A 13,192-nucleotide genomic window follows, 5' to 3' on the forward strand; every position below is an offset into this window, starting at 1 on the left:
TTGGCCATTTCAGTTCTCCATCTTACTGCATACGACCGCTTTATATGAATAGCAGCTAAAGCAATAAGCAACTGTGAATGACTAAACATTGACGTGGTAAGTCGCTGAGAGTGTTTGCATGTTGCATGTCATATTGGCAATGTTTTTGCGCATGAACAATATGTCTCAATCAAGTAAATCTGTCGTCAGTGGCGATGGCAAGGTACCCATGTTACTGAAGGGCAAGCGTGTAAGCAATGTCATGCATTTGTGTTGTCTGTTTCTTTCCTTCTTGTGTCGTAGTTTGCATGGCTGCCTTCCAGTAACACGAATCCCTAATTCCTCGCCCAACTTTCAGTTGTTCTAAACACATATCAGGCTAAAAGCTCTATGCAGAGGAACATGTTCTGGGACTTACCGCAGTGGTGGCGACCGCCGGCGAGGTCGGTGCAGTTGCGGCAGCTGAAGTGGTGGCGGTGGCAGGCAGAGGCAGGGGCAAGGGTGCTGACAAGCGGTGATGGGATCGGCGTGATGTGTCCTCCCGGTCAACGGAGAGGGCAAAGCGAGGCAGATCAGCGATGCCTGGCCGTCTTCTCCGCTGTACCTGGGGGGACACCTCATCCGATTCCGTTTGCGATGACTCCGGGGTGCTCGTCAACAGCGGACGCCCACCCGGCGGTGGACTGAAGCAGGAGAAAAAAACGCAAATTAAATTGTGGGGTTCGACGTCCCGAAGCTCCAAAGTGGGTCACGATGGAGAACGAGGTGTAGGGGGTAAGCCATGAAGTAATCCAAAAGAGTAAACAAGTGCCTGAAATTTCTGTTTGCTAGAAACTCTCATGTGTGCAGTGTGGAACACAGCCCATTCTAATGCAGTCCTACAACATAGAGGAAGGGCAGTACACACGTAAATCTGCAGCCCCATCACTGATCTGCAGGCCACCTGATGCAGCCTTTACATGCACGCAATGTTTCCTTAAGATTCCCTCTTCAGAGCAAGACCAATACAACATCTCAAGAGAAAATGTTCCAGAAAGTATTTTAGAAAAATATCCTCTAACGGGAACACTAAAATTTAACACAAAACCTACTCCCTTCTCAGACTAATTTGCATAAAATGACTAGTGTAATGTGCATGAGCCATACTCCCTTCTGAGAGTAGGTATGATGCACCTTGTTACCGACAAGCTGAATGAGATGACCTCCTTGGGTGCAAAGTGCACACTCTAAAGGTTCACACCCTTTGGGGTGTATCTTTAGCCCCCAAAATAATCAGAATTTTTCTTACTTTCAACTCCTTTCTTTAAAACCCTGCGCTTGCTAATTTCCTTTCAAGAATGCTATGTCAAGCTGATAATATGCATGCAGTTCGTAACCTGGAAGTACCGAGTGTACTGAGTTAAAGGAAGGAAAGGCACGCAACATAATTAGTATTTTGTAGTATAAAGATACATCCCAGAGTGTCTAAACTGTTTTTAGAGTGCATGGGACTTACTCCCTTCTGAATATACAACTTGCACCCAAGCGCTTGTCCCGTCTGTGTCACCTTACTTTGCCCCGGCTGTCATGCTTCACCGTACTCAATTACGCATCACCAATTGACCCAAAATTCTACTCACCCAAAAAGGGAGTCATCTCAAAGAGATACTCCCAAACAGGAGACTCTCCCTTTTGGGTCACGGCTTATGAGTCAAGATACATTTTCGGACTTGCTCGCAGCTTCATGTTATGCAGACATAGTACTTTGCTGCCCGGCAAGCCAGAGAAAACAGCCAAAGCTACTCACAGCTCAGGCGACGAGCCAGACAGCCGCCGCGTGGAGGCATCCCCTGCTCCAGACGCTGGGGTGCGGAGGAGCGTAGACTCTCCGCTGGAGTCCGATGGAGCAGAGTCTGTGCGGCTGAGCGAGCGGCGGTGGCTTTCTTCACACACATGCTGCACGTGACAAAGAAGACAGGTCATTAGCGGTTTGACTTTTACTTTGCAAGTTCAAAGTGAAGATCATGCACTGCTACATTACTGAAGCACAGAGGGCAGTCATGGCACAGATAAGAGGTACAAGAAAGTGGCTGCACACTCCAATTCAAACATAGCAGGCAATTCTGTGGAGGCCTGAGCGATTTTTACCACCTTCTGCATTCACAGCTAAAAAAATAGTGCATGCTACATGACAGCAAGAAATCGGAATGTGTGACGTAATTTGGTGCAAGGTTGACTTCATAAGTTGAGGTCACAATACATGAAGCAATTATCACATAGAGGATGTGCCTATGAACCACGGAAATTCAAGTGGAGTGATAAATTAGTACAGCCACACTCCTTGCATGGCTTTCAAAGTACAGTGCCTGCACTTGGAACCAACTGAAACATGGTAGATCACATATTGTAATTGCAAGGCACACAAACAATATGTTATTTGATGTAACATTAACTCCATAAATTATAACACATTTACTTGTGTAAGGTCCAAGTCCCCCACCCCCCTGGAATCAAGACAGTGAGTGCCTCTTGCGTGAGTCAGGCATATGACTACCCACTGAAACTGTGGTGGATGACATGGTGAATGAGGTAAAAAAAATAATGCAGATACCGGCTATATGCTTCAAGTTGTGCTTCATTCTTCAATGCTACTGCTCGCGATGTCGCTTCTGTTGTCACCGAAACTTACTACCTCATCAGCACACTGTCAAAGCTGGTTGTTGTGCTGCTGCATGCATTACGACGGGTAACTTGAGATAAACCATCTCTCTCATAATTCTTTAGGTCTAAAGTAGGGGGTGCAGGTATCAGAAAAGTAGACACGGTAGTTATAATATATCAAGTAGTTGGCCAGTAAAACATGATGTAGATCAAAAGCCAGTTCACTGTGAAATGCATTGAGCGACACATTTCTACTAGTGCACTACTCACACAGCTTCTGTGTTGGTTGCTGCTGAGTGTGAAACAAAGTACTATAGCGCATGCAGTTAAAATACCGCTCCCTCACCCTGAGCAGGTTCTCTTCTTCTAGCTCTTTCTCAATGCGGGAGTAGACCTTTCGGTAGCGTGGCGAGCATGACGAGAAAGACGAGAATGTGTGCTCCTCCCCATCGTCGTGGTCTTCAGAGTCGTCATGCTGGTACCGGTCGGTCCGTGCTGCGTGGGAAACAAGCTTGTCTCAACAAATGCATTCATTTGTCTTGTGCTATTTACAACACAGAAAGAGAAGACCATGAGAAGCAAGACCAAGAGGCCATGATTGAGCAACCAAATAGTTTTTGTAACTAAATGAAGCCAGCGGGCAATGAAGACAAGAAAAGCATTGGGGAATTAACTGTTCCACTAATTGAAATGAAGAAATAACGACAAATAGGAAAATAAAAGTGGAGGTAAATGCAGCTTGTTGCTGATGGAAGTCAAAGCCTCAACCTAGTGCATGATGCGCTATCAATTAAGCTACAGCAGCGGCTGTCCCCTCCCATCTGTTTTCTTGGGTATATGTGTATGCGTAGTAAGCCTAGACCTGGGAGTGTTACCCAGTGCCACACGCTGTCTGTTTGTTTCATCTGGTTACTACTAACCACAAATTGAGCATCTCGGTTCCCCTAATTCTTATCCCTCATTATTCAGTCTCTCAGCATTAAAAGAGCTATCGAAAAGAAGCAGCAGAAGAGAAAGACCCACTGTCAAAGTAGCTGGTGTCCTCGTCATCTTCGAGTTGGGGCACAAATTCAGCCTTCTGCCGGAGGAGGGAGTCCCAGTCGACATCGTTGAAGAATGGGTGCTCCTTGACCTCGTGTGCACCCCCTGTGCCCAGGCGATCGAGCGGGTTCTGCTGCAATAGCTGGGAGACGAGGTGCCGGGCATCTTCGGGCAGTGACCAGTCATCATCCTCGGGCCACTCGATCTCATCTGTCAGGACAGGGAAGGCCAAGGACAGGGAGGTCATACACAAGGACACAGTTTCCACAGCAAAATGATCAGCTGGGCCATGCCATATGCAACTCAGCGTGCCTTCAAGAATCCAAAAGTGCCTAAAAGACTATCTTCTGAAAGGAAGTTCATTGTAGGCTACAAAAACAGTAAAACTCTATGTACCGCGACTTGGCGGCATAAGAATCTCGTCAAGGATCACCTTGCACAATACGAGCTACTATCATGCAATACCAGAAAGGATTCGACAAGCAGGGATCAGGTTAAGTCGCAAGAACACAACAGCAATGCTAGCGATACTAATTTCTTTTTTTTCACATATGCAACCTCTTTAGTAACAAATGAAGCTTTAAGCACCTTGTGCAGATGTAGACCATTAAGTAGCTGCACACATCAGAGACATTAAAACCTAGCTCAGATTACTTTAGGATGACCAATGCAACACAAGCCGCAAGTTTAAAAAGCCACCACAGTAGTCATCGTATGTACTGCAGAGAACATTCAGTTCTTCACGTATGACTGATAATGTGTAATGTAGAACTCGTCTAGTGTGTTTTACCTAGGCCTGCAGAAATAAAGCAGTGAAGTAGAAAAAATTAATTAATTTTAACACGTTGAGCATGCTATTATCAGTTACAGCAGCCATGCTTCACAGTTGTCATGTTGGCGTGCATTGAATTATCTCATTCCAAGACATTCAATCCTTTGTATTGTGGACCATATTTGGGACCATATATAAAGCAGAAAAAAAAGAAACGCAATGCGCTGACAGGTAACATTCCTTTATGACATCTGCTTCTATCAGACATGCAACCGCGAAAAATCACTAATGGCTTACCATTGATGACGTGAGCAAAGAGTTCTTCGGGGGTCTCCCCAAAGAAGGGCACACAGCCGACTAGAAATTCGTACAAAATAATTCCCATCGACCACCAGTCCACGGGCTTGCCTGCAATGCAGACACCGGGAGACAGACAAAGTATGTTTATTGAGAAAGGAAAGACAAGACATGGACATCAAACATGAACAAGACAAGCAACCATGAAGGCATTCACAAACACAACACCACTTAATGAATTTCCTTGCCTCATAAGCTCAGCAGTCATGAAATGACGATGGGCTTCAGCTATCAGAAAAGTACATCATGCTGTATGCATGGGAGTCAAGTTGGTGCTGAAAATCAGTTTGCACTGGAGTCAAGTGGGTGTTAAATATAAATGTGGCCACGAAAGGAATACCGACACAATATTTTTGACTCTGCATTTTCTTGCCTCAAACAAAGCTCCGAGGCCTCTAAATCCTAGAAAATAAACTGACAGGCCTTGGAGTGCCCTAAATATAATTGAATGCAACAGCTTTTCTATGGTCACGTACAGTCCTGGATCTTCATTTTTTAAGGTGAAAAAATGAAGAGTTGGAAACATGTCAGTACACCTTGAAAGCCAAGTGGGTGTTGAGCATCAAAGTGGGCATAGGTGTCAAGTGAGTGTTGGAAGCCTTTATCCTTTGTAGTCTAGTTTTTGGGGCTTCCGATATTTAAGCTAGTACCCTGCTGCCTTTTTGTCGGGGCTAATTATCTGTGCTACTGGAAGAAATGAATAAAATTTGAACTAATCAAATTAAGCAATTGGCAAAAACGAAATACCTGTCCGTCTGAGCATGTTGAGTGCAACTCACGTATCACGGTACATTCGGCACTTGTGCACCGCTTTGCATCGTTTCTGGAATCTACCGCAATATACCCAAGATATTTTTTTACATCAACTGCCTGGGCCTCGCTCGCTCGGTACTGCCAAAAGCTAATGTCTGATTTCTTTTCTTTTTAACACGAACGAAATGAAAAAAGTCTGCTAGCAGATTTACAATCTGGTGTGTGACCAAGATGGTTCAAAGCAGCCTACCGTATCCCTGTCGCAGAATGACTTCCGGGGCGATGTACTCGGGTGTACCGTAGACCTGCTTGTCGTTGAACTGCTTGGTCTCCTTGTCCAGGTAGCCCTCATACAGGTTGGTGGCCACTACAGACAACACAATCACTTGTCACACTGTCGCTGGCTGTGCAGACAGAAAAGGTACGCATGTGAAAAGCAGTGACCTGAGCTGACAATTTAGTACCCAGTACGTCGTAATTTAAATTTTATAGGACCGAAAACAATGTACAAATTAACCAAATGTTGAATTATCAAGGGTGTCAAGAGAACAATAAACAAATGCTAATTACATCAACATGCTTCTACTTACAGAACGAATCAGCAAATCCTGTTTCTATTTTCCACAAAGTTAGTGCAAAAGCTGCAATTCTTGTCATCCGGCGACACATTAGTGCTCACAGCAGAGAAGGCCTCGTGACTTCCTTCATAGTATGGCTGTGGCGTAAGACCTGTGTCTTCATCTGATTCATGCTTTTCCCACTGCGTGCACATTCAGCTTATTGTTTTTTTTTTTTGTGTGTGTGAATGAGCTGGTCAGAAGCAGATCGTCCATCCATCGTGATGCAGCCGACGGGTTTGATGCCAGTGAGCAGGGCACGCAAAAATCAATATTTATTCTCGACAGCTTCCGTCATGTCCGTGGCGTTGCACACGCACTGCACCAAGTCAAAACGAAACTACCGCTCACTGCGACCGCTGCAGACGGACCCATGGGCGCTATCATGTATAAATTAAGCAGCATTGCCAAATAGGTCTGTATTAACGAGTGTTCGATGCAATTACATAATGCATACACACGAGTCTGAATTATCCAATTTCCCGAATAGACGACATTTGAATTAACAACGTTTTATTGTATAAAGTGTTAGCGCTAACGTGAACTAAGAAAGGGTAAACCATAAACTATGCATGAACATTAGGTGCACACTACTGTCTAAGCTTCATGCATCTCTATTTGATCTGTGTTGAAGGAAGCAATACTAGCAGCAAAGAGCTGGCAGAGATAGAAACTCACAGTTCATGAGTCCAACCTTGGACAGACCGAAGTCAGTCAGCTTGATGTGGCCCATGTTAGTGATGAGCAAACTGGAACAGTCAGAGGAGGCAACAGTTCTTCAGTGTAGAACTCAGATGTGCATAATGAATAATGCCCACATATGGCGCGAAAGTTGAGGGCCTTAACCTAAAAACAAAAATGTAGAAAGCTTGCTGGTAAAAATATAAATGTGTTGGACTACTCAATTTCAGAATCACTTTGTTTACCAGAACATTGACTGATTCGCACAAATCGCTATTCTGGTTCAGAAGCCACGAACACTGTGCACACTTTTCAGGATGCCGTGACATCCAACACCATGCAACCGTGTATGAGTACCTGAAGATGGATTGCAGGCTTGCAGGCCCTAAGCTGCATTGACTGCAAAAGTATTTGTGGAACTTGTTATGTACACACAATATGAATCTAAAGCAGAGCTGTGGAGTGGAGCTGTCAATACCACTCCTTTTCATGGACTGAGGTAGTGGCATAATTCCATTCCTTGCGATTCCATAGAGTTAAAAGTCCAAGCCAATTACAGTTCCATGAATGTCCACACATTGCCATTCCATTCTTCTAAACCAGGTGACAAGAGCACAAGGTAGCAGCCTTTGACAATGTGAAGTGTTTTTATGACAGCATGACAGAAATTCCTGACTACATCTGTGTGTCTGCATATGCCACGTGGTGCCTCCCAGATTAGGAAAAAGAGACATTCACAGAAATGAGGCCATCCGGCTAAAATAGGAAAAAAAAGTTTGTTACCATTCCATTCCTGCAGCCATGGTCACCATTCCATTCCAACAGAAATATGTTAAATTTCATTCAAATTTTTTCTTCACAAAACGGGCCCCCATTCCATTCAGACTAAATAGGCCCACAGAAGTGGTCATTATTCCATTTAAACTAACATAGGCTTAATTCCACTCTCATTCCATTCCCGCAGAAGTAGCTGTACAATTTCTTTGCAGGCTACAACGAAAACTTGGAACGATTCCGGAACCAATCAAACTTCAGCATGGAAGCTTCGTAAACGTGACCTGCAGACTGCATCATGATGAATGCTTAATAATTATTTACTGCAAAAGGGGGCAACTTGCAACAGGAAGTGTAGCTCACTTGTCGGGTTTGAGATCCCGATGGACGATGCCGTAGCTGTGCAGGTACTCGACAGCAAGCACCGTCTCGGCAAAGTAGAACTGGGCGATGTCCACGGGCAGTGGACCCATGTTCTTTAGCAAGGTGGCCGCGTCGCCCCCTTCCACGTACTCCATCACCAAACACAGGTGGCGCTGCGTGCAGAAGAAAATTTAGAAAACGACAGTCAATCCATGAGTAAAGAGAGGCAAGGAGCATCACAGTTGGCTCTGCTAGAATACGTTTATATGAACTTGGTTTATATGAACTAAGCACAGACGCCAATTGCTTTATTTTTTACATAACACAAGGCCGCAGAATTTTCCTAATTATCAGGCAATCGAAAAAAGCAAATCTGAATGAAAAAACAATTCATGTTGATAAATTGGGGGGGTCGGAGACCAATGGCACGGCTTCAAGCCACATATGTCAATGATATTTTCACATCGGCGTTACGAATTAAGCGAAGCCAGCCACGCTGTCGCATGCACTCCGCTTCTACGGCTCATAGCGTCGTCCCAGTGCGGGCGATGCTGTCAGGAAAAGCGCAGGTAGCGAGGAAGGAATGCTTCGTCTGCCTCTCGCTCCAACAGGTCACGGAAACTCGAGATTATGCAACCTCCAATACTAAATGCATGGGAAGACAGCTTACATGGTGCAGTGCCATCTGGGCATGCTACTTTTTGCATATGCGGCACATTACCTCTAAAGCAGGGTGCATGGCTGTGTATGCGCTCAGTCGCGCTTACAGCCATGCGCAGACATGGCCGAGGCGCAAGCATAATCGTGTTACCGTGAGCTCGCTCCCCTCCCTCTTTCCCCTTGCTCGCACGGAAAGGCATCATTTATGAAGCCACCATCTTTCTTGCTTCACCCTCGCACACTTTCCCTCGCACCTAAAGTACACAGTGTGCAAGGTGCGATTGGGTTTTATCGTACTTGGACTTTATGAGCTACGTGATGCGGCTCCCCTTCCGCGGTCGCTCCTGTCATGCGGCACGCGATTTGAGAGGGGCATTTGCAAATAGCCACTTGTAATTCAATCATTTGACTATCTGCGTCCATGGAAGTTTCCAATTATTGTCTAGGCATTCCTTTGCAGCGGCAGTGAAATTTCATTATATTGAGGTTCTCAATACATGGTGTTCTATGGACAAGAGGTTATAAAAAGTTAGATAGTTTGTTATATTGAGAATTTCGTTATACTGAAGTTCCTTATATCGAGGTTTAACTGTATGTGAAGGTCTCGAAAATATTTTTTTTATCGATAGAATTTCTGTTGATTAGACTCAAGTGCTCGGTTTCCTCTGAATCTAGTGAATTGATTACATTCCATAGTGTTTTCAACGACGTTCTTAGTTTAATAGTGGTCCTGAGTTTTGCGGTAATATTTGATCTATTGCATAGAAAGTTTTTCTCTCCTGTTTTTTTCTCCAAAATACAGAAGAGCTATGCCAACTTTATGGCAGATGGGTTATCATAAGGCCAATCTGTGCAATGGACGAAAGGACCACGCATCACATGACTCGATCACCACTTCGCACGTAGCTGGCATTGACGGTAAAGAGTCTGAAATCTGGAGGGCAACCAAAAGTTTGTGATGCTTTCGGGAAGCACTTGCAGTGACAAAGTCCACCACACCGTCAGTAGGGGCCCTCAGCACACCTATGTGTGTAGACTGCGTTGTCATTGAGCACACAAGATCAAATGTATTCTGTACTCAGACAAGTGTTTAGTGGTGCTTGTGTTAGGAGGCACTTAAGGAAGTGCTTATGTTCGGGACAATTAGTGCAATTATCAAATAACAATCTGCCCTATGCTTTCTTCAACAAAATGTTGACTTTGCCCTAGCTCAATTCTCCCAACAATCAACCTGTTTCATTTGATCATCCACGGCATGTGAGGGGCACGACCACAGGAAGTTTGTGCTAGAAACAATGTGCAATTATCAAATAACAATCTGCTCTATGCTTTCCTCAACAAAATGTTGACTTTGTCCTAGCTCAATTCTCCTAACAAGGGACCTGTTTCATTTGATCACCCACTGCATGCGAGGGGCACGACCACAGGAAGTTCGTGTTACAAAACAACGCGCGTCTTGGAGCACACGAGAGCTGTGGGCGAGAACTTGAGCAAAAGTGGTGGGTGCGAGTCTCACCTTGGTCTCGAAGCTGCACAGCATGGAGACGACAAAGGGGTTGTCGGTGAAGCTAAGGATGTCGCGCTCGGCAAACACCTGCTCCACCTGGTTGCGCAGGACCAGGTTCTGCTTGTTGATCTTCTTCATGGCAAAGCGCTGACGGCTCTCCCGGTGGCGAACCAGGTACACGGCCCTGCGACAACAGGCAAGCCACACAGCAGTAAACAATTAGTACACTCGGACCAACAAGAGCACTTGAGAAGTCCACAGTTGAATTTCATTATATAAAGAGAAACAAAGACTATATGATGGAGAAACAAGGTTAGAGTATAACGGGGGAAAAAAAAATTATGGTTATTGCAGTTTAAAGTCGTGATGTTACCTCATCAGGCATGAGGAATGCCACAGTGCAGGGCTGCAGATTAACTTTGAGCACTCTGGGCTCATCGATGAACCTAAATTTAATAAGCCTACAAGCACTCTTGCTCTCTGAAACCATCGAAATGCTGCCGCAGTGGCGGGAAGTCTAACCAATGACCTTGTGATGAGGTGTGGAGCAGCACAAACACTACAGAAGGCTTGTCATATGGACTCTGGTAGCATTTTCTAAACTCTGTCAGCATCTTTGAACATTTTCTTTTCTTGCTATGAAAAAATAAATAAACAAGTGAACCTGTTAAAGCACTGGTCACAATTACTTTAAATCTTCAAATGAAACATGAAGACTGTTAGTGAGAGGTGAATGCCTGATGAATGCCCTATCATTTCAAATTTATCAAGACACTTAAAGGCGCATGTTTTCAAGGCAAAGTAGCACAGCATTATCTCATTCAAATAATTTAGACCCTTTCCCCCAAATGTCAGAGAAGCCAGAAAACTTTGATCGTTTTTCTGAATCATATATAAAGGTCTGGGAAACTTAGTCAAACCTAGATAAAATTAACATTGGTATAACCAATTATTAGATACAGCAACATAAATCTAAAATAATGTTTTTCACTGACAGCAGTGTGCAAGGAATAACGTATATTGGATATAATGAAGGCATTTAGTTTGACTGAGGATAGACTGTTTCTTAGTTTCTCACCAAAAACACTAAGGAGTCCAACACAGTTTAACATTAGTATAGAAAAAGCTTGTCTAAAGACACTAGATGTATGTCATCCACTCACCCGTAGGCACCATTGCTTATGAGCTTGATGGTGTCGAAGTCATCCTCGCAAGGTGTTTTGGCCGGTGGCTTTCTTTCTTCGACCTCGGGCACCGAGTCAAGTTGGTCTGCAGTCTGCAGGTCTGCAGCCAGATCTGAACCAAACAGGAAGATTGAAAAACAAGACTTTTTCACTCTGAAAAAGCACCACATGCAGCTATGTTACCCAGGCAGCCACCAACCCAAGAAACAGCTCAACTCTGGCAGACCCAGCTACATCATAACATTATGAAAATAACTTAGTTCACGGCAGATATCTCGCCATTTCCATGACAAATAACTGCAGTACCAGGCTTCTGTCTACAAAACCTATATAAACCTCTACAGAAAGAAAATCATAGGAGGCCATTCAAAAAGGAAGGCCATATATGCCATCGAAAACGGTGGAAGCTGGTTCAATGACAACTATGGCAGTATTGACAACGATGACAGCATGACACCGATTACGATGACATGATCTACAGCAAGATGGCTCGCATGTTGCAGACATATGAGCAATAAAACAATGACACCATAGTAAAGCTGACGGCCGGCCAGAGGTAACAGCAGGTTTAGAATGACATGACAGAAGAACGATAGGTTGAACACTGCAGTCCCCCACTAAGGCGCATCTCTTAATTGAATTGTGGTTTTGGCGCATAAAAGCCCACAATTTTCTTAATCTATGGTGAGGACAAATGGGACGTTCCTGGCAGCTTCTTGTTCTAAGGAAACACAGTGAACATAAACATGATGCTAACATATTTATGAAAGCCACCTCAAAAGCTAAAGGCAGTAGTATCGCTTGATAGAGATGGCTGTAAAACACTGCCAGCAGAGAAAAGTGACAGCACTGAGGAGGAAGCATCCAACCTGCAAAGGGGTCCCGATTCAGTCCCAGCTTGTTGATGATGTACTGAGGGATGTCTGTGGACACGCCCTGCACCACCTTGGCCTGGCCTTCGGCCGCCTCCAGCAGCCGATAGAACTCCTCGGGGTCGAATTCCTGCACAAATGTGCAGACTCCTACGTAAGCACCTGTTCTTGCACCCAGTGCTCACAAATGCAAGAAAATGGAGCAGTCACCGAGAACAGTAAAGTTGCCACCATCTATCACACAAACCTCCCGGTATAGCAGGTTGTGGTTAAATGGCACTAAAATAGGTCAGGAAGTTTACTGAAGCTTCAAGGGACAGGAGCCAGAGTCTTTAAAGCTTGACAGAGGCCCTTGGTGTAACGCAGCACAAAGTGCACACAGTATATTGAAGGCCAACTGCAACAAAATTTCACTTTAACTGAATTTATTATAAATCAGTAGTATATACCACTGAACAGCCCTTGACAAAGCCTTAGGGCTAGTAATTGTAAAGTTTTCTATAGAGCTATTCTTTCTCATACTCCAAACAGCACCTGAGCAGATGATCCATGCACCTGGTGGTTGTCGCTATGACAAAAACCCCAGTATGCAGCCTGACATAAATCTCTGCACTCGCCGCTGACATTTCTGAGCGTCCCGCGGAGCCGTGGGCGCCAGGCACTTGGGCTGGCTTGCATTACCCTATGCCTGGAGCAATGTGACTCGCAGAGACCAATCAGAGCTTCTAGTGCAACATTTGCTCGCGCTCTCCAGTGTGGCCATGCTACGTTGTGTGGGCCAGCTTTGTTCTGCACCAACTTGATTGACGGGTAGTAGGCAAATCCAGTTTGTGCAGTTTGAAGAGCTGTCGATAGCAAGCTCATGTGTGGTCTGGGCAAATCTCGTAGGTGATGCCAAGAAGCTGCGAATTCTAGGTCATGTGTCACTTTCAACAAGAGGTAATGACGGCATTATCATTTTTTTTTTTTCAGCTTCAAAATCAGGAATGCAT

At 44.7% G+C, this 13,192-nt stretch overlaps 1 protein-coding gene across 9 annotated transcripts in view; it reads right to left on the minus strand.

Moving 5' to 3' along the window:
• The window catches only part of dop (microtubule-associated serine/threonine (MAST) protein kinase dop), a 288,167-nt gene that overhangs the window by 11,978 nt on the left and 262,997 nt on the right, over positions 1-13,192 (minus strand). For all 9 annotated transcript variants that reach the window (XM_065431890.1, XM_065431889.1, XM_070525729.1 and 6 more), the window contains 11 exons: positions 12,198-12,330; positions 11,308-11,440; positions 10,154-10,328; positions 7,978-8,150; positions 6,838-6,908; positions 5,793-5,909; positions 4,730-4,840; positions 3,643-3,870; positions 2,966-3,114; positions 1,766-1,914; positions 398-662 (listed from right to left, as the gene is read on the minus strand). In XM_065431890.1, coding sequence (XP_065287962.1) covers positions 398-662; positions 1,766-1,914; positions 2,966-3,114; positions 3,643-3,870; positions 4,730-4,840; positions 5,793-5,909; positions 6,838-6,908; positions 7,978-8,150; positions 10,154-10,328; positions 11,308-11,440; positions 12,198-12,330 — 1,704 coding nt within the window. The remainder of the gene's footprint in view (positions 1-397; positions 663-1,765; positions 1,915-2,965; positions 3,115-3,642; positions 3,871-4,729; positions 4,841-5,792; positions 5,910-6,837; positions 6,909-7,977; positions 8,151-10,153; positions 10,329-11,307; positions 11,441-12,197; positions 12,331-13,192) is intronic.

Source organism: Dermacentor albipictus, chromosome 9, assembly GCF_038994185.2.
Source record: "Dermacentor albipictus isolate Rhodes 1998 colony chromosome 9, USDA_Dalb.pri_finalv2, whole genome shotgun sequence".
In the NCBI taxonomy this organism is placed as follows: Eukaryota; Metazoa; Arthropoda; class Arachnida; order Ixodida; family Ixodidae; genus Dermacentor; species Dermacentor albipictus.